At 45.6% G+C, this 25,002-nt stretch overlaps 1 protein-coding gene across 5 annotated transcripts in view; it reads left to right on the forward strand.

The window, feature by feature from the left end:
• The window catches only part of enah (ENAH actin regulator), a 158,759-nt gene extending 136,293 nt beyond the window's left edge, over positions 1–22,466 (forward strand). For 4 of the 5 annotated variants that reach the window (XM_079255286.1, XM_079255285.1, XM_079255287.1 and 1 more), the window contains 3 exons: positions 2,947–3,031; positions 17,003–17,060; positions 19,329–21,793. In XM_079255286.1, coding sequence (XP_079111412.1) covers positions 2,947–3,031; positions 17,003–17,060; positions 19,329–19,366 — 181 coding nt within the window. In that variant the 3' untranslated portion in view covers positions 19,367–21,793. Of the gene's footprint in view, positions 1–2,946; positions 3,032–17,002; positions 17,061–19,328; positions 21,794–21,814 lie in introns of those variants that run through there. The other variant, XR_013771618.1, reaches the window with a different exon arrangement.
• The last annotated feature ends 2,536 nt before the right edge of the window (positions 22,467–25,002 follow it).

A 25,002-nucleotide genomic window follows, 5' to 3' on the forward strand; every position in this document is an offset into this window, starting at 1 on the left:
TGGTGCCCTCTCCGGGTCAGGAGTCAGGTCCTGCCTCAAATGGAGGGGTTTAAATATCTGGGTCTTGTGAGAGAAGGTTGGAGCGTGAGATCGACAGACGGATCGGTGCGGCGTCTGCAGTAATGCGGACGCTGTGCCGGTCTGTCGTGGTGAAGAAGGAGCTGAGCCAGAAGGCGAAGCTCTCGATTTACCAGTCGATCTACGTTCCTACCCTCACCTATGGTCATGAGCTGTGGGTCGCGACTGAAAGAACGAGATCTCGTATTCAGGCGGCTGAAATGAGTTTCCTCCGCAGGGTGGCCGGGCTCTCCCTTAGAGATAGGGTGAGGAGCTCGGTCATCCGGGAGGAGATCAGAGTAGAGCCGCTGCTCCTCCGCATCGAGAGGAACCAGTTGAGGTGGCTCGGGCATCTGGTCAGGATGCCTCCTGGACCTCCCTGGTGAGGTGTTCCAGGCACGTCCCTCTGGGAGGAGACCCCGGGGAAGACCCAGGACATGCTGGAGGGATTATATCTCTCGGCTGGCCTGGGAACGCCTCGGGATCGCCCCCGCAGAGTTGACAAATGTGGCTGGGGAGAGGGAAGTCTGGGCTTCCCTGCTTAGGGAAGCTTAGGCTCTGTACAAGCTGAAGGGTCAGCTTGTACAGAGGAGTAAATGAGGATGGCCTGAGGAAGAGGCGTACTCCAGGACAGCTCCAATCTGACATCTGAAAATAACAAATCCCACATTCAGATGCCTGATCAATTAAACAGACAGTCGTTGTGCATGGGAAGGCAGGTGTCAAGATACTTAGCAGAGGGGGTCATGGGTCAGAACAGGGGTCAGTGTCAGGATAATCACAGGCTAGGAGACGTAATCCAGAGGCGTAACTTTGTCAGCAACTAGAAAAGCAGACAGGAGAAGGCAGAAACATGAACCATGACACATCACTCTTCTCAGCGCCTCTATCCAGCTCCTTTTGGGTGAGATTCCCAGGACAGAAGGTGGCATAATCCCCACTGCCCATGGTTCTCTTTCAAGCTGTAAACCGTCTAAGAAAGGACTGAGAACCACCTCAGCTGACTCCTTAAGATGTGGAGAAGAGGTGACTTTACTCCGAGTTCCCTCTCAGATGAACAAGCTGCCTTAAAGCCTCAGCTCTGCCATCCTTCCGGGGAAACTCAGTTGGATCTGATTCTTGGTCACTTCCCAGATGAGAAGTGAGGAAGAGGTTCAAGGCAGGCCTTTCTGTGTAGAATTTGCATGTTTATGTAGGGGTTCTCTTCAGGTGCTCTGACTTTATTATATATAATCAGTCTTTATTTTGTTTATTTGCTTATTTAAGTATATTTATCTTTGTGTATTGTGTATTTTATTCATATTTATTCCTTATTTTATGTAAGATTGATTGGTCCCTCCTTGCTGAGCTGTCGAGGGTGTCCTGGAAGCTGACAGGAGAAAGCGGTCATAGAAAACCAGTGGATTGATTCACCAAAGTGAGAAGTGGAACATGGATGAGCCAGTAAAAAGGAAGCTTTGCCATCCAGAATAATGCCTCCATTGCTGCTGATGAAGCGTTAGATTATCAGCATCCATCTTCCCAGAGGTTCAGCGGCTGTGTTGTCCACTTCGAACCTGGCAAGAAGCACTTCAGTGCATCGTAGAGATTATGGCGCACAGAGACCTACAGTAGAGACGCAGCCCTGAGGTCCATAATCTTCACACTGCTGAGCACAGGATTGATAAACAGGAATAGCCTTGATTCAGTCCAGCATGCAGCGTTATGTACCTCAACTTCTTACACTGGGACCCAGTAATCCCCAACATCAGAATTTTGTGTTCTCACGGCACCAGAAATAACAGCAGCTGCATTTACATCACCTCTAGAATGGTGCAAAACCTAAATATTGCAATAAAACATGTAGAAAAAAGTTTTTATGCTGTCAAAAGGTGGTTTTTCAATGTGTTGATGTAGAAATACAACACAAAAATGTAATGGAATTCCATTTATCATTACTGGGGGTCACATGACCGGTTTATTTCAGGTAAAGATGGTGCGGCATGTATGGAAAGAGGAGGAGATGGAAATCTTTTTAAAAGTAATTAAAGAAAAAGAAATAGGCTCCATCTTGAAGTTTTACAAGGAATTTTAAAGAGAAATGAAGTGGAAAGGCTTGGAAAAGCAGTGAAAAACCCTCTGCAGCAGGTGGAAAACCCTGAAACTACGCCACACGGTTACCAGGCATAAGCCGCCATTCTTTACAAGAATTACAGCTTGAAAATCATAGTTATAGTGTGTCAAATTTTTCTAAAATATCCCTTGTATTTTAAGAAAAACTGTAATAGCTTATAAAGATCCCAGGTTTAATACTATAAGAGAACCCAATGGGACCCCAGTCCAGTGTGGGACCGAGCTGAAAGGGACCAGACTGGGGCGGCCGGGAAGAGGTTCAGATGGATAAATAGTTGGTTAGACTGGGAATTTAGATTCTTCTCTTTACACATGGTGGTATAAACTCACCAAAAGAGCTGCAGAGGTAATGATGGTGTGTTTTTGTCTGAACTGTCAAACATGGCTGACAACCTTGTTTGATGTCATGTGTGCTTCCATGCATGCTGAGCTGTGTGGGCTTTAGTGCAGGATGTGGCTCCTGGCTACAGGTTACCGCTTTGTTTCTTTTACATTTTATACCAGACAAACTTCAGGAAAGTGATCAGGTTGTTGTGAAGGTCATGTGTTTCTCAGAGTTTATAACACAAAACGTACAAGCGAGCTGCCTGCTGGTCACACGTTCTGAAATGATGCTGAAATATAATAAGTAGCATAGTGTGTGTTAAGCCACGAGGTAAACAGCTGGAAAACTAACATAAATCCAGGTGTTTAGAGTGAATAAAGTAAAACCCAACTATTTACTGCTCATTTATTAAGATTTTTGTCCCTCTTTGTGTTCATTGTCTCTTTCGTTAGACCTAAAGCCACTCCTACACCAACTGCATCCATAAGTGCCAACGGTGTGCCAATAGAAGCCGTTGATTATGACAAATTGAAACAGGTGAGTGGACACTTCAGACATTTTTTAATACAGAAGCTTCAAAATGTTGCTTTTCTTTGTGTTATCCACATGAAAAATGGGAGCAAGGGTGTCAAACTCTTGCCAAAACAGTAAAATAACGACACAATAACCTATAAATAATGAAAACGTCAAAGTTTTGTTTTGTTTTGTTTTTTTTCCCAAAATACAAGTTTATTATCAAGATATTTCCGTCTTTTTAAGCCTGTCCTGTCTGGCATCATAACATGCAGAACTTGTCGCTGGTCTGTGTGCCAGTTTGTAGATTTGCTCTTCCAAGAGAGGCATCTCGTATATATGGCTACCCGGTTACTTTATATCCATTTTATGTTTATTTTATTTGCATTCTTATTTAGTAGTTGTTGGAAATGTGAAAAGGAAGAACTGATTTATGATCCGGATCACCGTTTGGATCCAGGAATTTTTTAAAGGATTCTTAAACATTGTGTTTGGCGGAGGTTAGCGCTCTCTGGGTGCTTTTCTGGTTAGCTTTGTTTTTCTCTGATATATAAATGCCAAAGCCAACAGGAGAAACAAAGAAGAAGAAATGGGTTAAACATAAGGGGCTAAAGGAGAGGAGAATAAATGGAACTGGAATGAAAGGTTGAAAGGTAAACAGACCGGGCCCTACTATAGCAACATCGACATTTTCAGTTCTAAAAGATGAACCAAAATACTTAAACAAGTACAGGAGCAACCCGCCATCCAGGAGCAACTCACCATCCAGAAGCAACTCACCATCCAGGAACAATTCACCATCCAGAAGCAACTCGCCATCTAGGAGCAACTTGCCATCTAGAAGCAACTCCCCATCCAGGAACAATTCACCATCCAGAAGCAACTCACCATCTAGGAGCAACTCACCATCCAGAAGCAACTCACCATCCAGGAACAATTCACCATCCAGAAGCAACTCACCATCCAGGAGCAACTCACCATCCAGAAGCAACTCACCATCCAGGAACAATTCACCATCCAGAAGCAACTCGCCATCTAGGAGCAACTTGCCATCTAGAAGCAACTCCCCATCCAGGAACAATTCACCATCCAGAAGCAACTCACCATCTAGGAGCAACTTGCCATCTAGAAGCAACTCCCCATCCAGGAACATTTCACCATCCAGAAGCAACTCGCCATCTAGGAACAACTTGCCATCTAGAAGCAACTCCCCATCCAGGAACAATTCACCATCCAGAAGCAACTCACCATCTAGGAGCAACTTGCCATCTAGAAGCAACTCCCCATCCAGGAACATTTCACCATCCAGAAGCAACTCGCCATCTAGGAGCAACTTGCCATCTAGAAGCAACTCCCCATCCAGGAACAATTCACCATCCAGAAGCAACTCACCATCTAGGAGCAACTTGCCATCTAGAAGCAACTCCCCATCCAGGAACATTTCACCATCCAGAAGCAACTCGCCATCTAGGAACAACTTGCCATCTAGAAGCAACTCCCCATCCAGGAACAATTCACCATCCAGAAGCAACTCACCATCTAGGAGCAACTTGCCATCTAGAAGCAACTCCCCATCCAGGAACATTTCACCATCCAGAAGCAACTCGCCATCTAGGAACAACTTGCCATCTAGAAGCAACTCCCCATCCAAGAGCAACTTGCCATCTAGGAGCAACTTACCATATAGGAGCAACTCACCATCCAGGAACAACTCACCATCAAGGAGCAACTCACCATCCAGGAACAACTCACCATCCAGAAGCAATTCGCCATCCAGGAGCAACTCGCTATCCAAGAGCAACTCGCCATCCAGGAGCAACTCGCCATCCAGGAGCAACTTGTCCTCTAGGAGTAACTTGCCATCCAGAAGCAACTTGCCATCCAAGAGTAATTCGCCATCCAGAAGCAACTCACCATCTAGGAGCAACTCACCATTTAGGAACAACTCACCATCAAGGAGCAACTCACCATCCAGGAACAACTCACCATCCAGAAGCAATTCGCCATCCAGGAGCAACTCACTATCCAAGAGCAACTCGCCATCCAGGAGCAACTTGTCCTCTAGGAGTAACTCGCCATCCAGAAGCAACTCGCTATCCAAGAGTAACTCGCCATCCAGAAGCAACTCGCCATCCAGGAGCAACTTGTCCTCTAGGAGTAACTCGCCATCCAGAAGCAACTTGCCATCCAAGAGTAACTCGCCATCCAGAAGCAACTCACCATCCAGGAACAACTCACCATCCAGAAGCAATTCGCCATCCAGAAGCAACTTGCCATCCAAGAGTAACTCGCCATCCAGAAGCAACTCACCATCCAGGAACAACTCACCATCCAGAAGCAATTCGCCATCCAGGAGCAACTCGCTATCCAAGAGCAACTCGCCATCCAGGAGCAACTCACCATCCAGGAACAATTCACCATCCAGAAGCAACTCACCATCTAGGAGCAACTTGCCATCTAGAAGCAACTCCCCATCCAGGAACAATTCACCATCCAGAAGCAACTCACCATCTAGGAGCAACTTGCCATCTAGAAGCAACTCCCCATCCAGGAACAATTCACCATCCAGAAGCAACTCGCCATCCAGGAGCAACTTGCCATCTAGAAGCAACTCCCCATCCAGGAACAATTCACCATCCAGAAGCAACTCGCCATCTAGGAACAACTTGCCATCTAGAAGCAACTCCCCATCCAGGAACAATTCACCATCCAGAAGCAACTCACCATCTAGGAGCAACTTGCCATCTAGAAGCAACTCCCCATCCAGGAACATTTCACCATCCAGAAGCAACTCGCCATCTGGAACAACTTCCCATCTAGAAGCAACTCCCCATCCAAGAGCAACTTGCCATCTAGGAGCAACTTACCATATAGGAGCAACTCCCCATCCAGGAACATTTCACCATCCAGAAGCAACTCGCCATCTAGGAACAACTTGCCATCTAGAAGCAACTCCCCATCCAAGAGCAACTTGCCATCTAGGAGCAACTTACCATATAGGAGCAACTCACCATCCAGGAACAACTCACCATCAAGGAGCAACTCACCATCCAGGAACAACTCACCATCCAGAAGCAATTCGCCATCCAGGAGCAACTCGCTATCCAAGAGCAACTCGCCATCCAGGAGCAACTCGCCATCCAGGAGCAACTTGTCCTCTAGGAGTAACTTGCCATCCAGAAGCAACTTGCCATCCAAGAGTAATTCGCCATCCAGAAGCAACTCACCATCTAGGAGCAACTCACCATTTAGGAACAACTCACCATCAAGGAGCAACTCACCATCCAGGAACAACTCACCATCCAGAAGCAATTCGCCATCCAGGAGCAACTCACTATCCAAGAGCAACTCGCCATCCAGGAGCAACTTGTCCTCTAGGAGTAACTCGCCATCCAGAAGCAACTCGCTATCCAAGAGTAACTCGCCATCCAGAAGCAACTCGCCATCCAGGAGCAACTTGTCCTCTAGGAGTAACTCGCCATCCAGAAGCAACTTGCCATCCAAGAGTAACTCGCCATCCAGAAGCAACTCACCATCCAGGAACAACTCACCATCCAGAAGCAATTCGCCATCCAGAAGCAACTTGCCATCCAAGAGTAACTCGCCATCCAGAAGCAACTCACCATCCAGGAACAACTCACCATCCAGAAGCAATTCGCCATCCAGGAGCAACTCGCTATCCAAGAGCAACTCGCCATCCAGGAGCAACTCACCATCCAGGAACAATTCACCATCCAGAAGCAACTCACCATCTAGGAGCAACTTGCCATCTAGAAGCAACTCCCCATCCAGGAACAATTCACCATCCAGAAGCAACTCACCATCTAGGAGCAACTTGCCATCTAGAAGCAACTCCCCATCCAGGAACAATTCACCATCCAGAAGCAACTCGCCATCCAGGAGCAACTTGCCATCTAGAAGCAACTCCCCATCCAGGAACAATTCACCATCCAGAAGCAACTCGCCATCTAGGAACAACTTGCCATCTAGAAGCAACTCCCCATCCAGGAACAATTCACCATCCAGAAGCAACTCACCATCTAGGAGCAACTTGCCATCTAGAAGCAACTCCCCATCCAGGAACATTTCACCATCCAGAAGCAACTCGCCATCTAGGAACAACTTGCCATCTAGAAGCAACTCCCCATCCAAGAGCAACTTGCCATCTAGGAGCAACTTACCATATAGGAGCAACTCACCATCCAGGAACAACTCACCATCAAGGAGCAACTCACCATCCAGGAACAACTCACCATCCAGAAGCAATTCGCCATCCAGGAGCAACTCGCTATCCAAGAGCAACTCGCCATCCAGGAGCAACTCGCCATCCAGGAGCAACTTGTCCTCTAGGAGTAACTCGCCATCCAGAAGCAACTTGCCATCCAAGAGTAATTCGCCATCCAGAAGCAACTCACCATCTAGGAGCAACTCACCATTTAGGAACAACTCACCATCAAGGAGCAACTCACCATCCAGGAACAACTCACCATCCAGAAGCAATTCGCCATCCAGGAGCAACTCACTATCCAAGAGCAACTCGCCATCCAGGAGCAACTCGCCATCCAGGAGCAACTTGTCCACTAGGAGTAACTCGCCATCCAGAAGCAACTCGCTATCCAAGAGTAACTCGCCATCCAGAAGCAACTCGCCATCCAGGAGCAACTTTTCCTCTAGGAGTAACTCGCCATCCAGAAGCAACTTGCCATCCAAGAGTAACTCGCCATCCAGAAGCAACTCACCATCCAGGAACAACTCACCATCCAGAAGCAATTCGCCATCCAGGAGCAACTCGCTATCCAAGAGCAACTCGCCATCCAGGAGCAACTCACCATCCAGGAACAATTCACCATCCAGAAGCAACTCACCATCTAGGAGCAACTTGCCATCTAGAAGCAACTCCCCATCCAGGAACAATTCACCATCCAGAAGCAACTCACCATCTAGGAGCAACTTGCCATCTAGAAGCAACTCCCCATCCAGGAACAATTCACCATCCAGAAGCAACTCGCCATCCAGGAGCAACTTGCCATCTAGAAGCAACTCCCCATCCAGGAACAATTCACCATCCAGAAGCAACTCACCATCTAGGAGCAACTTGCCATCTAGAAGCAACTCACCATCCAGGAACAATTCACCATCCAGAAGCAACTCGCCATCTAGGAGCAACTCGCCATCTAGAAGCAACTCCCCATCCAGGAACAATTCACCATCCAGAAGCAACTCGCCATCCAGGAGCAACTCACCATCCAGAAGCAACTCACCATCCAGGAACAATTCACCATCCAGAAGCAACTCGCCATCTAGGAGCAACTTGCCATCTAGAAGCAACTCCCCATCCAGGAACAATTCACCATCCAGGAAGCAACTCACCATCTAGGAGCAACTTGCCATCTAGAAGCAACTCCCCATCCAGGAACATTTCACCATCCAGAAGCAACTCGCCATCTAGGAACAACTTGCCATCTAGAAGCAACTCCCCATCCAGGAACAATTCACCATCCAGAAGCAACTCACCATCTAGGAGCAACTTGCCATCTAGAAGCAACTCCCCATCCAGGAACATTTCACCATCCAGAAGCAACTCGCCATCTAGGAACAACTTGCCATCTAGAAGCAACTCCCCATCCAAGAGCAACTTGCCATCTAGGAGCAACTTACCATATAGGAGCAACTCACCATCCAGGAACAACTCACCATCAAGGAGCAACTCACCATCCAGGAACAACTCACCATCCAGAAGCAATTCGCCATCCAGGAGCAACTCGCTATCCAAGAGCAACTCGCCATCCAGGAGCAACTCGCCATCCAGGAGCAACTTGTCCTCTAGGAGTAACTCGCCATCCAGAAGCAACTTGCCATCCAAGAGTAATTCGCCATCCAGAAGCAACTCACCATCCAGGAACAACTCACCATCCAGAAGCAATTCGCCATCCAGGAGCAACTCGCTATCCAAGAGCAACTCGCCATCCAGGAGCAACTCACCATCCAGGAACAATTCACCATCCAGAAGCAACTCACCATCTAGGAGCAACTTGCCATCTAGAAGCAACTCCCCATCCAGGAACAATTCACCATCCAGAAGCAACTCACCATCTAGGAGCAACTTGCCATCTAGAAGCAACTCCCCATCCAGGAACAATTCACCATCCAGAAGCAACTCGCCATCCAGGAGCAACTTGCCATCTAGAAGCAACTCCCCATCCAGGAACAATTCACCATCCAGAAGCAACTCGCCATCTAGGAACAACTTGCCATCTAGAAGCAACTCCCCATCCAGGAACAATTCACCATCCAGAAGCAACTCACCATCTAGGAGCAACTTGCCATCTAGAAGCAACTCCCCATCCAGGAACATTTCACCATCCAGAAGCAACTCACCATCTAGGAACAACTTGCCATCTAGAAGCAACTCCCCATCCAAGAGCAACTTGCCATCTAGGAGCAACTTACCATATAGGAGCAACTCACCATCCAGGAACAACTCACCATCAAGGAGCAACTCACCATCCAGGAACAACTCACCATCCAGAAGCAATTCGCCATCCAGGAGCAACTCGCTATCCAAGAGCAACTCGCCATCCAGGAGCAACTCGCCATCCAGGAGCAACTTGTCCTCTAGGAGTAACTCGCCATCCAGAAGCAACTTGCCATCCAAGAGTAATTCGCCATCCAGAAGCAACTCACCATCTAGGAGCAACTCACCATTTAGGAACAACTCACCATCAAGGAGCAACTCACCATCCAGGAACAACTCACCATCCAGAAGCAATTCGCCATCCAGGAGCAACTCACTATCCAAGAGCAACTCGCCATCCAGGAGCAACTCGCCATCCAGGAGCAACTTGTCCACTAGGAGTAACTCGCCATCCAGAAGCAACTCGCTATCCAAGAGTAACTCGCCATCCAGAAGCAACTCGCCATCCAGGAGCAACTTTTCCTCTAGGAGTAACTCGCCATCCAGAAGCAACTTGCCATCCAAGAGTAACTCGCCATCCAGAAGCAACTCACCATCCAGGAACAACTCACCATCCAGAAGCAATTCGCCATCCAGGAGCAACTCGCTATCCAAGAGCAACTCGCCATCCAGGAGCAACTCACCATCCAGGAACAATTCACCATCCAGAAGCAACTCACCATCTAGGAGCAACTTGCCATCTAGAAGCAACTCCCCATCCAGGAACAATTCACCATCCAGAAGCAACTCACCATCTAGGAGCAACTTGCCATCTAGAAGCAACTCCCCATCCAGGAACAATTCACCATCCAGAAGCAACTCGCCATCCAGGAGCAACTTGCCATCTAGAAGCAACTCCCCATCCAGGAACAATTCACCATCCAGAAGCAACTCACCATCTAGGAGCAACTTGCCATCTAGAAGCAACTCACCATCCAGGAACAATTCACCATCCAGAAGCAACTCGCCATCTAGGAGCAACTCGCCATCTAGAAGCAACTCCCCATCCAGGAACAATTCACCATCCAGAAGCAACTCGCCATCCAGGAGCAACTCACCATCCAGAAGCAACTCACCATCCAGGAACAATTCACCATCCAGAAGCAACTCGCCATCTAGGAGCAACTTGCCATCTAGAAGCAACTCCCCATCCAGGAACAATTCACCATCCAGGAAGCAACTCACCATCTAGGAGCAACTTGCCATCTAGAAGCAACTCCCCATCCAGGAACATTTCACCATCCAGAAGCAACTCGCCATCTAGGAACAACTTGCCATCTAGAAGCAACTCCCCATCCAGGAACAATTCACCATCCAGAAGCAACTCACCATCTAGGAGCAACTTGCCATCTAGAAGCAACTCCCCATCCAGGAACATTTCACCATCCAGAAGCAACTCGCCATCTAGGAACAACTTGCCATCTAGAAGCAACTCCCCATCCAAGAGCAACTTGCCATCTAGGAGCAACTTACCATATAGGAGCAACTCACCATCCAGGAACAACTCACCATCAAGGAGCAACTCACCATCCAGGAACAACTCACCATCCAGAAGCAATTCGCCATCCAGGAGCAACTCGCTATCCAAGAGCAACTCGCCATCCAGGAGCAACTCGCCATCCAGGAGCAACTTGTCCTCTAGGAGTAACTCGCCATCCAGAAGCAACTTGCCATCCAAGAGTAATTCGCCATCCAGAAGCAACTCACCATCTAGGAGCAACTCACCATTTAGGAACAACTCACCATCAAGGAGCAACTCACCATCCAGGAACAACTCACCATCCAGAAGCAATTCGCCATCCAGGAGCAACTCACTATCCAAGAGCAACTCGCCATCTAGGAGCAACTTGTCCTCTAGGAGTAACTCGCCATCCAGAAGCAACTCGCTATCCAAGAGTAACTCGCCATCCAGAAGCAACTCGCCATCCAGGAGCAACTTGTCCTCTAGGAGTAACTCGCCATCCAGAAGCAACTTGCCATCCAAGAGTAACTCGCCATCCAGAAGCAACTCACCATCCAGGAACAACTCACCATCCAGAAGCAATTCGCCATCCAGAAGCAACTTGCCATCCAAGAGTAACTCGCCATCCAGAAGCAACTCACCATCCAGGAACAACTCACCATCCAGAAGCAATTCGCCATCCAGGAGCAACTCGCTATCCAAGAGCAACTCGCCATCCAGGAGCAACTCACCATCCAGGAACAATTCACCATCCAGAAGCAACTCACCATCTAGGAGCAACTTGCCATCTAGAAGCAACTCCCCATCCAGGAACAATTCACCATCCAGAAGCAACTCACCATCTAGGAGCAACTTGCCATCTAGAAGCAACTCCCCATCCAGGAACAATTCACCATCCAGAAGCAACTCGCCATCCAGGAGCAACTTGCCATCTAGAAGCAACTCCCCATCCAGGAACAATTCACCATCCAGAACCAACTCGCCATCTAGGAACAACTTGCCATCTAGAAGCAACTCCCCATCCAGGAACAATTCACCATCCAGAAGCAACTCACCATCTAGGAGCAACTTGCCATCTAGAAGCAACTCCCCATCCAGGAACATTTCACCATCCAGAAGCAACTCGCCATCTAGGAACAACTTGCCATCTAGAAGCAACTCCCCATCCAAGAGCAACTTGCCATCTAGGAGCAACTTACCATATAGGAGCAACTCACCATCCAGGAACAACTCACCATCAAGGAGCAACTCACCATCCAGGAACAACTCACCATCCAGAAGCAATTCGCCATCCAGGAGCAACTCGCTATCCAAGAGCAACTCGCCATCCAGGAGCAACTCGCCATCCAGGAGCAACTTGTCCTCTAGGAGTAACTCGCCATCCAGAAGCAACTTGCCATCCAAGAGTAATTCGCCATCCAGAAGCAACTCACCATCTAGGAGCAACTCACCATTTAGGAACAACTCACCATCAAGGAGCAACTCACCATCCAGGAACAACTCACCATCCAGAAGCAATTCGCCATCCAGGAGCAACTCACTATCCAAGAGCAACTCGCCATCCAGGAGCAACTCGCCATCCAGGAGCAACTTGTCCACTAGGAGTAACTCGCCATCCAGAAGCAACTCGCTATCCAAGAGTAACTCGCCATCCAGAAGCAACTCGCCATCCAGGAGCAACTTTTCCTCTAGGAGTAACTCGCCATCCAGAAGCAACTTGCCATCCAAGAGTAACTCGCCATCCAGAAGCAACTCACCATCCAGGAACAACTCACCATCCAGAAGCAATTCGCCATCCAGGAGCAACTCGCTATCCAAGAGCAACTCGCCATCCAGGAGCAACTCACCATCCAGGAACAATTCACCATCCAGAAGCAACTCACCATCTAGGAGCAACTTGCCATCTAGAAGCAACTCCCCATCCAGGAACAATTCACCATCCAGAAGCAACTCACCATCTAGGAGCAACTTGCCATCTAGAAGCAACTCCCCATCCAGGAACAATTCACCATCCAGAAGCAACTCGCCATCCAGGAGCAACTTGCCATCTAGAAGCAACTCCCCATCCAGGAACAATTCACCATCCAGAAGCAACTCACCATCTAGGAGCAACTTGCCATCTAGAAGCAACTCACCATCCAGGAACAATTCACCATCCAGAAGCAACTCGCCATCTAGGAGCAACTCGCCATCTAGAAGCAACTCCCCATCCAGGAACAATTCACCATCCAGAAGCAACTCGCCATCCAGGAGCAACTCACCATCCAGAAGCAACTCACCATCCAGGAACAATTCACCATCCAGAAGCAACTCGCCATCTAGGAGCAACTTGCCATCTAGAAGCAACTCCCCATCCAGGAACAATTCACCATCCAGAAGCAACTCACCATCTAGGAGCAACTTGCCATCTAGAAGCAACTCCCCATCCAGGAACATTTCACCATCCAGAAGCAACTCGCCATCTAGGAACAACTTGCCATCTAGAAGCAACTCCCCATCCAGGAACAATTCACCATCCAGAAGCAACTCACCATCTAGGAGCAACTTGCCATCTAGAAGCAACTCCCCATCCAGGAACATTTCACCATCCAGAAGCAACTCGCCATCTAGGAACAACTTGCCATCTAGAAGCAACTCCCCATCCAAGAGCAACTTGCCATCTAGGAGCAACTTACCATATAGGAGCAACTCACCATCCAGGAACAACTCACCATCAAGGAGCAACTCACCATCCAGGAACAACTCACCATCCAGAAGCAATTCGCCATCCAGGAGCAACTCGCTATCCAAGAGCAACTCGCCATCCAGGAGCAACTCGCCATCCAGGAGCAACTTGTCCTCTAGGAGTAACTCGCCATCCAGAAGCAACTTGCCATCCAAGAGTAATTCGCCATCCAGAAGCAACTCACCATCTAGGAGCAACTCACCATTTAGGAACAACTCACCATCAAGGAGCAACTCACCATCCAGGAACAACTCACCATCCAGAAGCAATTCGCCATCCAGGAGCAACTCACTATCCAAGAGCAACTCGCCATCCAGGAGCAACTTGTCCTCTAGGAGTAACTCGCCATCCAGAAGCAACTCGCTATCCAAGAGTAACTCGCCATCCAGAAGCAACTCGCCATCCAGGAGCAACTTGTCCTCTAGGAGTAACTCGCCATCCAGAAGCAACTTGCCATCCAAGAGTAACTCGCCATCCAGAAGCAACTCACCATCCAGGAACAACTCACCATCCAGAAGCAATTCGCCATCCAGGAGCAACTCGCTATCCAAGAGCAACTCGCCATCCAGGAGCAACTCGCCATCCAGAAGCAATCACCATCCAGGAGCAACTCCCCATTCAGGAGCAACTCACCATCCAGAAGCAACTCACCATCCAGAAGCAACTCCCCATCCAGGAGCAACTTGTCCTCTAGGAGTAACTCGCCATCCAGAAGCAACTCGCCATCCAAGAGTAACTCGCCACCCAGAAGCAACTCGCCATCCAAGAGTAACTCGCCACCCAGAAGCAACTCGCCATTTAGGAACAACTCACCATCAAGGAGCAACTCCCCATCCAGGAGCAACTTGTCCTCTAGGAGTAACTCACCATCCAGAAGCAACTTGACATCTAAGAGCAACTCGCCATCGAGCCCAGAGCAAAGGATACTCCCAACCAGAGCCCCCCCCCCCCCCCCCCCCCCCCCCCCCCCCCCCCCCGCCTCCAGCATCACGGGCTGGGGTACAGAGCGGCACAGAACAACATCAAGCAGGTCCAGTGGGCATCAGTCCTCAAAGATCGGTTGCATGAAGGGTCAGCACCCCGATGGGTCTAAGAACCACGTATATCAACTGGAAGCGCTGTTCCTGCCTAGGAACCTAACCGACCCTGATGGGATGTGTTAGGACCTAATGGGACCAGACAGAACCTGATGGGACCTGATGGGATCTAATGGAACCTGATATGACCTAACCGGACCTAATTAGACCTGATGGGACCTTATGGGACCTGATGGGACTTGACGGGACCTTATGGAACCTGATGGGACTTGACGGGACCTTATGGGACCTCATGGGACCTGACTGGACATGATAGGACCTGACAAAACCACCCTGATACCAGGTCCAGATACCTCCAGGGACGAGGAGACGTCAGAACAAAAAGAACTCTCCTCCAGGGGACACTGGCTTCCCTGCTGGTCTCGGTAGAGGACCTGGTTCCCTCAGAACCACCAGAGGTCAGAAGGACAGTTCCTCATCAAGACTTCCTCCCACCCTGGGGGGTGGGGGGCCAGGGATCCCCACAAGCCCCACCAGGGCAAACCCACAATGTAAGGGGGACAGACCCCCCCATCCCATCACCCTTTCCACCTCTTGCGTCGCTTCCCATCCCTCCTCCCTTCTTCTCCCATCCCCTCATACCCCCACCCCCTTCCGTTCCCTCCCTCCCCACCCATCCCTGTCCTCCTATGGACGCGTCGTAAGTGCAGGTCCACCAGACTAATGCGTCTGCTTTTTAACTGCTAACTTCTTCTTCATCTTTGTTCAGGAGCGAAACAAACCGGGTTTGGTGCTGCTGACCTTGCACAGAAACTCCAACGTCTACACAAAAGTCTATTTATGGTCATTAACAAAGGCAAAAGGCTCTTTGAACAGACTGTGCTGCAACAGAGAGACCAGTGGTTTTGTTCAGCAAAGCGCACACAATGCCATGCTAGCAGCGAGGAACCACACATCTTCTGCATTTAGATCCAGTTCCGATTCTTTAACTTTGTCCTGGATCCGACTCCGGCTGAGGGTCAGACATGGGAACAACGTTCAGGCTGTTATTCTTCATCCTTTAAAGTTCACAGAGAAATGTTTCTTATTGTTTCATTTGGACAGCGTTAGAAATGTTCAGATGGAAAAAATACTGAAACAGACGCCTGCTTGTTGTGATGCGGACCTGAACCGCGTGGTCGACGTGGCTCGGGTTTGTTTTCCACACGTACCCTAATAAAATGTCTTATAGTCACTGAAAAATGTTCACTGCAGCTGTTAACGGGCGAAACATGGCTCATAACAGACACTCAACAGATATGGGGTTGTTTGTTTTGTTTGTTTGCTTGGGATTTGTTTGTTTGTTATTTGTTTGTTTGTTTTTTGTTCTTGTTTGATTGTTTTTGTTTCTTTGCTTTGGGGTTTTGTTTGTTTGTTTTTTGTTTCTTTCTTTTGGGAATTTGTTTGTTTTCTTGCTTTGGGATTTTGATTGTTATTGTTTGTTTTTGTTTTTTGTTTGTTTGCTTTGGGGTTTTGTTTTTTTTGTTCGTTTTACTTTGTTTGCTTTGGGATTTTGATTGTTATTGTTTGTTTTTGTTTTTTGTTTGTTTGCTTTGGGGTTTTGTTTTTTTTTGTTCGTTTTACTTTGTTTGCTTTGGCGTTTTGTTTGTTTGTCTTTTGTTTATTTGCTATGGGATTTTGTTTGTTTGTTTCTTTTAGGATTTGGTTTGTTTGTTATTTGTTTGTTTGCATTGGGACTTTGTTTGTTTGTTTTTTGCTAAGGGTTTATGTTTGTTTGTTTGTTTCACCTTTTCCTCTGTGGTCACTAATGAACAGCCTGCCGACGAGTTCAGCCGTGTGTGTGTGTGTGTGTGTGTGTGTGTGTGTGTGTGTGTAGGTGGGTGTGTGAGCAGCTCCTCCCTCTGACCTCAGTGAATGAGGCTGTTAGATAAGTCAAGTCTTCCTCTGTCCTGCCTATCTGTCAGTACAACTGGTCATATTGGTAAGATGGGGAGGCAGATGACCCCCCAGCAGAAATGTGTCGCAGGTTTGTGTACTCTGGATGCAGAAGATGAGGGATTGGGCTTTATAATGCTGTTTGACGCTTTCTGGCAGTCACCTCTTGGTGTCGTTAAGTCGGTCTGTGGATCTAATCTGGCTGGATCCTCTGCAGGGATTAGTCGTTTTAGTCAACCAGACAAAGAATCTGCTTCGACCAGTTGGCAGGACCTTTACTAACTAGCTTTACCTCCTGAAGAGACATGAAATCTGCCTGGTAACTCTGGTGTGTGTCGTCCCTCAGATCTGAAATGTGACTTTGTGTGTGTTTCTTTTTTAGGACATTCTTGATGAAATGAGGAAGGAGCTGTCTAAACTAAAGGAGGAGCTTATTGATGGTAATTATCACTGAAACCTCGTCATTATTTTTCATCCTTCAACAAACCAACCAAGCTGTCTCACTCCTGCTGTAGCTCCAGTAAAAAGCGGAAATTAAATAAAACAGAAATTTTAGACGCAAAATTACAGTCGGATCGTGTGTTTTGTGTGGATTATTATGACTCTGTTCATGGGAACTTGGTACAAGTAACTGCTGTTCCCATAGACTGTATATTAAAGATGGACGGAGCCTCCGTGACGTCACCCGTAGGTTTCTGAAGAGCTGAATTGAAGCTCGGTGGGCGGTTCCTACCATCACCATCATGGCAGGGGCATGCGTGTCAGCTCACCCAGAAAATACAAATATGGGCAAAGGGGTGGAGCTGAGAGGGGGGCTGTGAGTGTCATGGTGGATGATTGACATCGAGCGAACTCCGAGCTTTTTGTAGCTAAGAGCTAACTGAGCTAACCCGGAGATAACAGGAGATAACCAGCTAATGGAGGTAAGTGGACTAAAGCTAAATCACGTTGTTAACCAGCTAAAAACTGTGGTTGTTCTACATTCTTCTGACTTGAAGCGGGAGACCGGGTACCTATCAATCAAAAGAACATGCCCCAAAATTGCCGAACTTTGAGATTAAATTGCTTTTAAATGGGCGAGTTAGAAAAAAATTCACTCCCCCCACAGTTGTCATTTAGATAAACCTAAACTGAAAATGGACTTTTGAACCAGGCTGTAAACATGTTTATTCCTGCTGTAAACATGTCTATTTCTGCTGTAAACATGTTTATTTCTGCTGTAAACATGTCTATTTCTGCTGTGAAGTTGGTCTTTTTAACATGAGAGTCTATGGGGATTTGCGCTGTTTTGCAGCCCCTAGTGGATGAAGGGGGAACTGCAGTTTTATGCACTTCCGCATTGGCTTCACTTTTAACCGCCGAAGGCTCCGTCCATCTTTCATATACAGTCTATGGGTGTTCCATAGCTGAACAACATGAGCCTTCCAGCACACACACAGTCGGTCCAGCGTGGATCAACCCACACACACTTGTATTTGTCCAGCGTTTGCCATCACAAGCTGACATGTGGAGCCATGTGCACCAGACACACTGATGCTTGTACTTCCTCCATTTCAGACAGATGGGGGGTTTTCAGTCATAGCAAGTTCAGGTGATGCAAGGTGTTTTTTTGGTCTGTTAAACAGTTCAGATAAAAGGTTTACAAAGGTCAGTGAATAAGTGTGTGTTTGGTGTGGTAACTAAGGTACGCAGATGTTTGCTCGCAACAATAAAAGAAACACAGACAAGTGCTTACAAATAGTTTTTTTACAGTATCTGTTTTTAAAAAAAAAAAAAAAACTATTTATGCGACAACAGAGAGAACCAGATGCTCACAAAATCAACAATATTTATGTTTAAAAAGGAAAAAATGGCTCATCAGTCTATTCCAGTCAACTCCAGCGAGGAAATCCTCCATCGTCCTGCGTTCCTCCACAAAATCTGTGCAGAGATTTCTTCTTCAATTCCTCATTTTTATATCCTCCTTGACTACCAGTAGTTCAACTTGTCCTCTGTGGAGGACCTTTGTAAACCTAAATATTTTCATCTCCCTGAATGCTACTGAACTAACAGCTTTAGGTCTTTAAAGAGGACATTTAGTGCTTTTAAATGGTACCTCATTTGTGGTGGGGGGGGCTTTGTGAACTTTCTTTCTCTCTTAAAGAAAAATGGCCTCCATTGCAACAAGCATGTTTATGGAAAGAGCAAAAGAGCAGAATACTTTTCTTTGTGCTGATTTTTACTTGAAATTTTGTAGTTATATTTTCATTGAATATCTTATAAACACATTAAATCATTTCTTAGATAAATATAAATATATTTTACCACAATATTTAAAATTTTAAGCAATGTCCTCTATAGTAGACATTTGTCGTTACACATTTTTTCCTGGTAGTCAGGAGGATATATCTGTAAAAAAATGTCACTGTAAATACAGGATTTTAAACGATCGACTCTTCTTCTCTCTCAGCTGCTCCAGGAGAATGTTGCTGAATCTGTTCTGTAAAAGTCAAACTCATGATTCTACTTCTACCTCTTGTGTGGTGTTTACTGGAGGGAACGACTGAAGTCAGACAGAACAAGGCAGATTGGTGTTTTAAACATTTCTGAACAAGCGGGAGCCTCGGTTGCATGTGGAAGAACCGCACACAGCCTGATGTTTTATGTTCTGAACCCTGAAATCCCAGAAGGAAAACTTGCATTTTCGTGTCTCTTTTCTGTGTCTTCAGCAATCAGGGAGGAGCTGGGTAAGTCCAGCACGGCGTAGAGGGTCCGGACCTCCTGTTCGCAGCATCTACACCCGCGTGACCAGACAGACTACCACGGTCCATTTAACAGCGTAGTGAAGACACAACAGAAGCGGTGGAGACGGAGACTTTGACAGCGGAGGGGACAGTGGAGGGTCATACAGAGCAGCAGTGAACAGGGTGCTGGTGGGGGGCTGCCATGCAGAGGATTTAGTCCCCCCCCCCTCCCCAAGACCCCTCCAGTTTCCCTCCTGCTGAGAACATCGCATTGTCTGGAAGAGGAGTTTGTCTTTATGCAAAGATGGCTTTGCTGCATTTATCCCACAATAACAACAAACAACTCTTCACTGATACTGTATTAACCGTAAGTCAACAGATGACATGTCCTCATTTACTGTCAAACTTTCTATTACGCAAGCTGGAGACAGGAAGAACTTAGAGAAAACTTTTTCCCATAATGCCACAGGGGTAGCATGTGTGTGTGAGTGTGTATGAACGAGTATGAGGGACTGTAGTCCACCACTGCAGGACACTAAAGCTAGTCTTCCTCAGATGCTGTTTCAACCTGAACATGGACAAAAACTGAAATCTATTCAGAGAGAAAGAATCCACCAGACGTGTCTGTTTCAGTGTAGATCTACGGCCATATCAAGTTCTTCAATAACGCCGTTTTTCCTGCGGGATTTCCTCTCGTCTGTCTCCGCGTCAGTAAAGTTAGAACCAGAGGAATCTTCCTCCTTTAGTGAGACGTTCTGCAGGTTTTTCTTCGTTGGTATTGGAAGGTAGATGAATGAAACTCAGAGCCGCCTCTCGCAGCGAGACATGTAGATAGAACTTTTCCTTCTTGCACCTTTCGGTTTCTTCCCCGTTTGTCAGATTTAGGTGCTCAGTTTGACAGCGAGGGTCGCCAGTCTGCCACGAAACTGCATCCCGCCACTGGTTTTATTACGAGCAATAAGGTCCAGCGAGCCCACCCCAACAGCAGCCGGTGGAGCTCCCGTTGGTCACGTTCCTGCATCTCTGCTGTGGCAGAAAACCAAGACTGCTTTGGATTAACATCATCGTTTCATGAAAGTTTTTTTTCCCGTCTAATAATATTTTATGTTTAAGCCACTTTTTCTTCTTTTTTACCTCAAGTAACATTTCTAAGGAAGCCCCAACCCCCTCCAACGTGCACCGGAAGGCGTCCGTAGGAGGATGTGCCACACGAGGGATCGTTGATGTTTTCTTTGGTTTTTTTTGGCCTTTTTCTTCTTGCTGCTGTCAAACCCGTCACATGAAGAGCTGCGGGATTCTCCAGACAAGTCATTTATCTCTTTATTAGGGAAAAAAAAACACATTTGCTCCAACATCTCTCAGTTTCTTTCACTGAAATGTTGATGTACAATCAGCTTGAAAGGGATGTGATAGAATCTGGTGGGATAAACTGAAAGTCCAGTCCGCTGTGACTGGTCAGCTCCACTGGGTTTATTCACCACCACACACCACGGTGCGTCACAGCCGCTGAAATCGGACATGCAAACAACATGTTTATGTCAGAGAGGTCCAGTTCTGGTCATGGAGGGCCTTTACCTTAAAGGTTTTAGTGGTTTTCCTGCTCCAACACGCCTAATTCAAAGGAAAGGATCAGTAACAGACCTTGATATTTATACTGGGTGTTGATGGAGGCCCTCAAGGACCAGAACTGGGCATCTCTGGTGTTTTTTTCAATGCAAATTTAGCATAAATTTATTATTTCACTGGAAATGAAAACTCCAAAACACGTCTAAGAAAACCGGACAGTTATTTTTCTACCCAACGTTGGACCAGACTGATGAACGGTGTTACAGTAGATCATATACAAACTTTAAAGCCTTAAATATGGTATCATATAACACTAAGTGTGTGTGTGTGTGTGTGTGTACTGTAGCCACAGTTTACAGTCACTGTTCTGCTTTATAAGTGTGAACTGCGATCAGACTAAATGCTGAACCCAGTTTTGGTCAGAGATGTGTAAGTTTCGGCCTCACCGTGACGACATCAGGGTTCGTTTTCACCCCTTCACCTCAAACATCTCGCAGCTCTTAACGTTCACTCCTCATGGTAATCCACCTTCAGGTATGACGTCTGTGGTTTTAGGTGTTGAACTGGAGAATTGCCCAGTGAGTTGTAATTATGGGCAGATTTCAGACCTTGTGTCCACGATGATGGTTTGCTTGTTACCTGCTGGCGTCAGCTGCAAACACCCCTGCTGGATATCGCTCTCTAAAACCGTGTCTAAGGGCTTCGATGTGCATAAAAGACATCACAAACAGGAATTTCCCCGCCAGGTTCTGTCAGACTGAGTCAAACGTGCCGTTGAAACAAAATCTCCTACAATAAACAGAGTTTCTAGTCTCACTGTAGCTGAATAAATGCCTTTTGGTTCGAGTGTGGCAACGTGTTCACAGGTTCGTTTCACACTCTCATCGTCTCGTCCACCTTTTCAGAAAGAAAACTAAGAGGCTCCCCGCATCCAGTGTTTCCATAAAAGTGACGGCACTTTAAGACAAAACCTCACAAAGCAATCTGACGTCCTCTGACAGCAGCTGTCTGAGGCGTGTCTCACCAAAGGACTCAACCCAGGAGCCTCCCTCTGAACTTCATCACTCTGCAAAGTCGCCTTTCTCTTTTCTTTGTAGATTTTTCTGTCAACTGGATGAAAAGATATAAAAAAAATAAAAAAAAAGGGAAAAAAGGTCTTCAGCGATGTGGCAGATGGTGAAATGTTTTTATAGAAACATCTGTGTGAAGTGATTTGGTGCCTTGTTCCGGAGTTACAAGTAATAAAATGCAGGAGCTGTCATTATAAACAGTTATTGATTAGTCTTGATTAGTTTTCATCTCACACACAGTCACTAGCAGGGAGAGTTCGGTGATAACGATACGGAGAACTTTTCTCTTTAAAATATTTTTTTAAAATATGTCTTTGCACTGAGATTAGATGACATAACTGCCAAATGTTTTCTAAATTACACACACACACACACACACACACAGTATACTACCTATAGTAGTAGTAACATATAGAATGAAAGGTATCTGCGCCCTCCTATTAAAGATGGGGCTAAATTTACAATAGTAACCTAAATAACTAGAAACTGAACATATATATATATATATATATATATATATATATATATATATATATATGTATATATATATATATATATATATATATATATATATATATATATATATGTGTGTGTGTGTATATATATATGTATATATATATATATATAGATATAGATATATATATAGATATATATATATAGATATATATAGAGAGAGAGAGATATAGAGATAGATATATATATATATATATATATATATATATATATATATATATATATATATATATCTCTCTCTCTCTCTCTCTCTCTCTCTCTCTCTATATATATATATATATATATATATATATATATATATATATATATATATATATATATATATATATATATATATATATATATATAAGTTGTGGTTGAAAAAAATAATTAAAAAAAAAAAAAAAAGATCCCAGACAATGTAGAGAATTTTGCTGATGGGCAGCGGGTCTGAACACCTGCTAACAGGTGCAGAAGTCTGATTGACAGAAAACATCTGATATGAGTGATCGGCTCAAAGAGTTGTTCAGCAAAATGTTAGAGTTCTGGCGCCATCATGATGGGTTTTTTGTTTATTTCCACTGAGCCACAAATCAAAAGCAATGTCAGAATTTTCTTTTAATTTTCTTTTTTTTCCCGTAAATTGTCAATTTAGGCTTATTTCAGTAGCTGTTGTATTTTTTTTCCACATTTAATAGATGGGTACCAATACACACACATGTATATCTATATTTATATAGATATATCTATATATAAATAAATGTATATTTATATATACATGAGAGAAAACCTAAATTGCATTTCAGAGGTCCAGATGAAGACAGTGCTCTGTGGTCCCTCGTATCATTTTAATACCACTGAAGTCACAGGGTGTTTGTTTGGCCGCTTACCTTTCTTTACATGCAAGTCAAATCTTTTTTCTTGTTTTGGTCCCTGCAGTGAGATCTACTTCATGTTAATGCTGGACACATTTCTGTCTGTGTAGCCGTTTTCTGCAGAGGGAGGTGAAGCTGTCAGGTGGCTCCGGCTGTAATAAGTTGAGTTCTTCTATCATCTGCCATGTACCATACTGTTCACATGTTAATCGGTCTTTTCTTACATGCTAACATGTTGTTTCGTTTGAGCAAGTAAAATAAAAGTTGCAATACAAGACCAGAAGTTGTCTTATTATGAAAAATGAAAATATGAATCCCCCCTTCGGACATTTTGGTTTTCAACTCTTTTTGTTCTCATTGTGATCATACTGGTATCGTTCCAGCTCATGGCACAATTTTTTGCAATAAATCTTCTTTTTAGTCTTTTTTTTATTCAACATCTTTCTCTTAGATGTGTTTTAACTCTGTTGATGCATTTAGCTTCATCTGGTGCCCTTCATGGCCACGCATTTGTTTTGTGTTTGTTTGAAATAATTTCCTTTTTAACATCGAATCATGATTTAAATACTTGTCAGAAATATTTCACACACAAGCAAATCGCTAACCCAGTACGACATGAAAACGGCAGAAATGCCGTTTTCACGGAGGTCAAAGGGGCATTTTTGGCCAAGATCACTGCAGGAGTACCTGATACTGTAAAGACAATCAATTAAATTTCACAGCTAAACTCTGACATATCCAAGACTGTAATCACCAAACTACTCATGTCCTACTTTAAAAAAGCTAATTTCTTTTGCATGTTTTTTTAAATGCATCATTCAAATTAATGAAGCGGCATTTTATGTTAAAATGATTGATTTTTGGCAGTTTTGAGCAGGTCTGCAGCCGATTTATAAAGTGAAAATTTAAAAACTATGTTGATGGTTTAATAGGCCGTGATGGACCTGTCCATGTGTTCCTGCCTCTCCCAGTGATTGCTGCGATAGACTCCAGCGTCCCGCCACCCTAAACTGCACCAAGCGGTTCAGAAAACTTATCATTTTATAGTAACAAAAAAACCTTGAAATGGTCTTTATTGTTTATCAATTCAACTTTTCAGTAACGTGTAAAGCTTAAATTTGTTGTTCTTTCAGACATTTTACTCCCAATGACCCAATGATTTGCATTTCCTTTCCAGTGACATCAGGTCACCTTTTTTGCAACCCACCAGCAGGAAGATGAAGCCCGACTGTCTCGCAGTAGAAAAAGAAAAAAATGGCAGACTAAAAATGAGAGCATGCAACTTTTCCACCTCAACCCCACACAATGTGTGTGCCTCTGCACGTCGACTGCTTAATGAGCTGAATCTGAATCTGTCACCTGTCATGTTTTTATTGCATAATCCCCTCACCCACCCCCACCTTTGCACATTTCTTTATTTTTAATATATAGGGTACAACTTTATCAAACATTCTTATACAACTCAGTTGTAGATCTTGTGTCTACGATTAGATGAACTTGTGTCACTAACGGTAGTTGACGTGTTGCACTGCAGATACAGTAACACTTCCTGTAGGTGGAACACGAAGCGCTCTGGCAGAGCATCTACAGTCTGTACGAGGTTCAGTTTGACTTGCATTGGCATAAGGTTGAAAACAGGAAAGAAAAGTGAGCTGC

The sequence above is a fragment of the Telmatherina bonti genome (genome assembly GCF_933228915.1).
Source record: "Telmatherina bonti genome assembly, chromosome: 16".
Lineage (NCBI taxonomy): Eukaryota > Metazoa > Chordata > Actinopteri > Atheriniformes > Telmatherinidae > Telmatherina > Telmatherina bonti.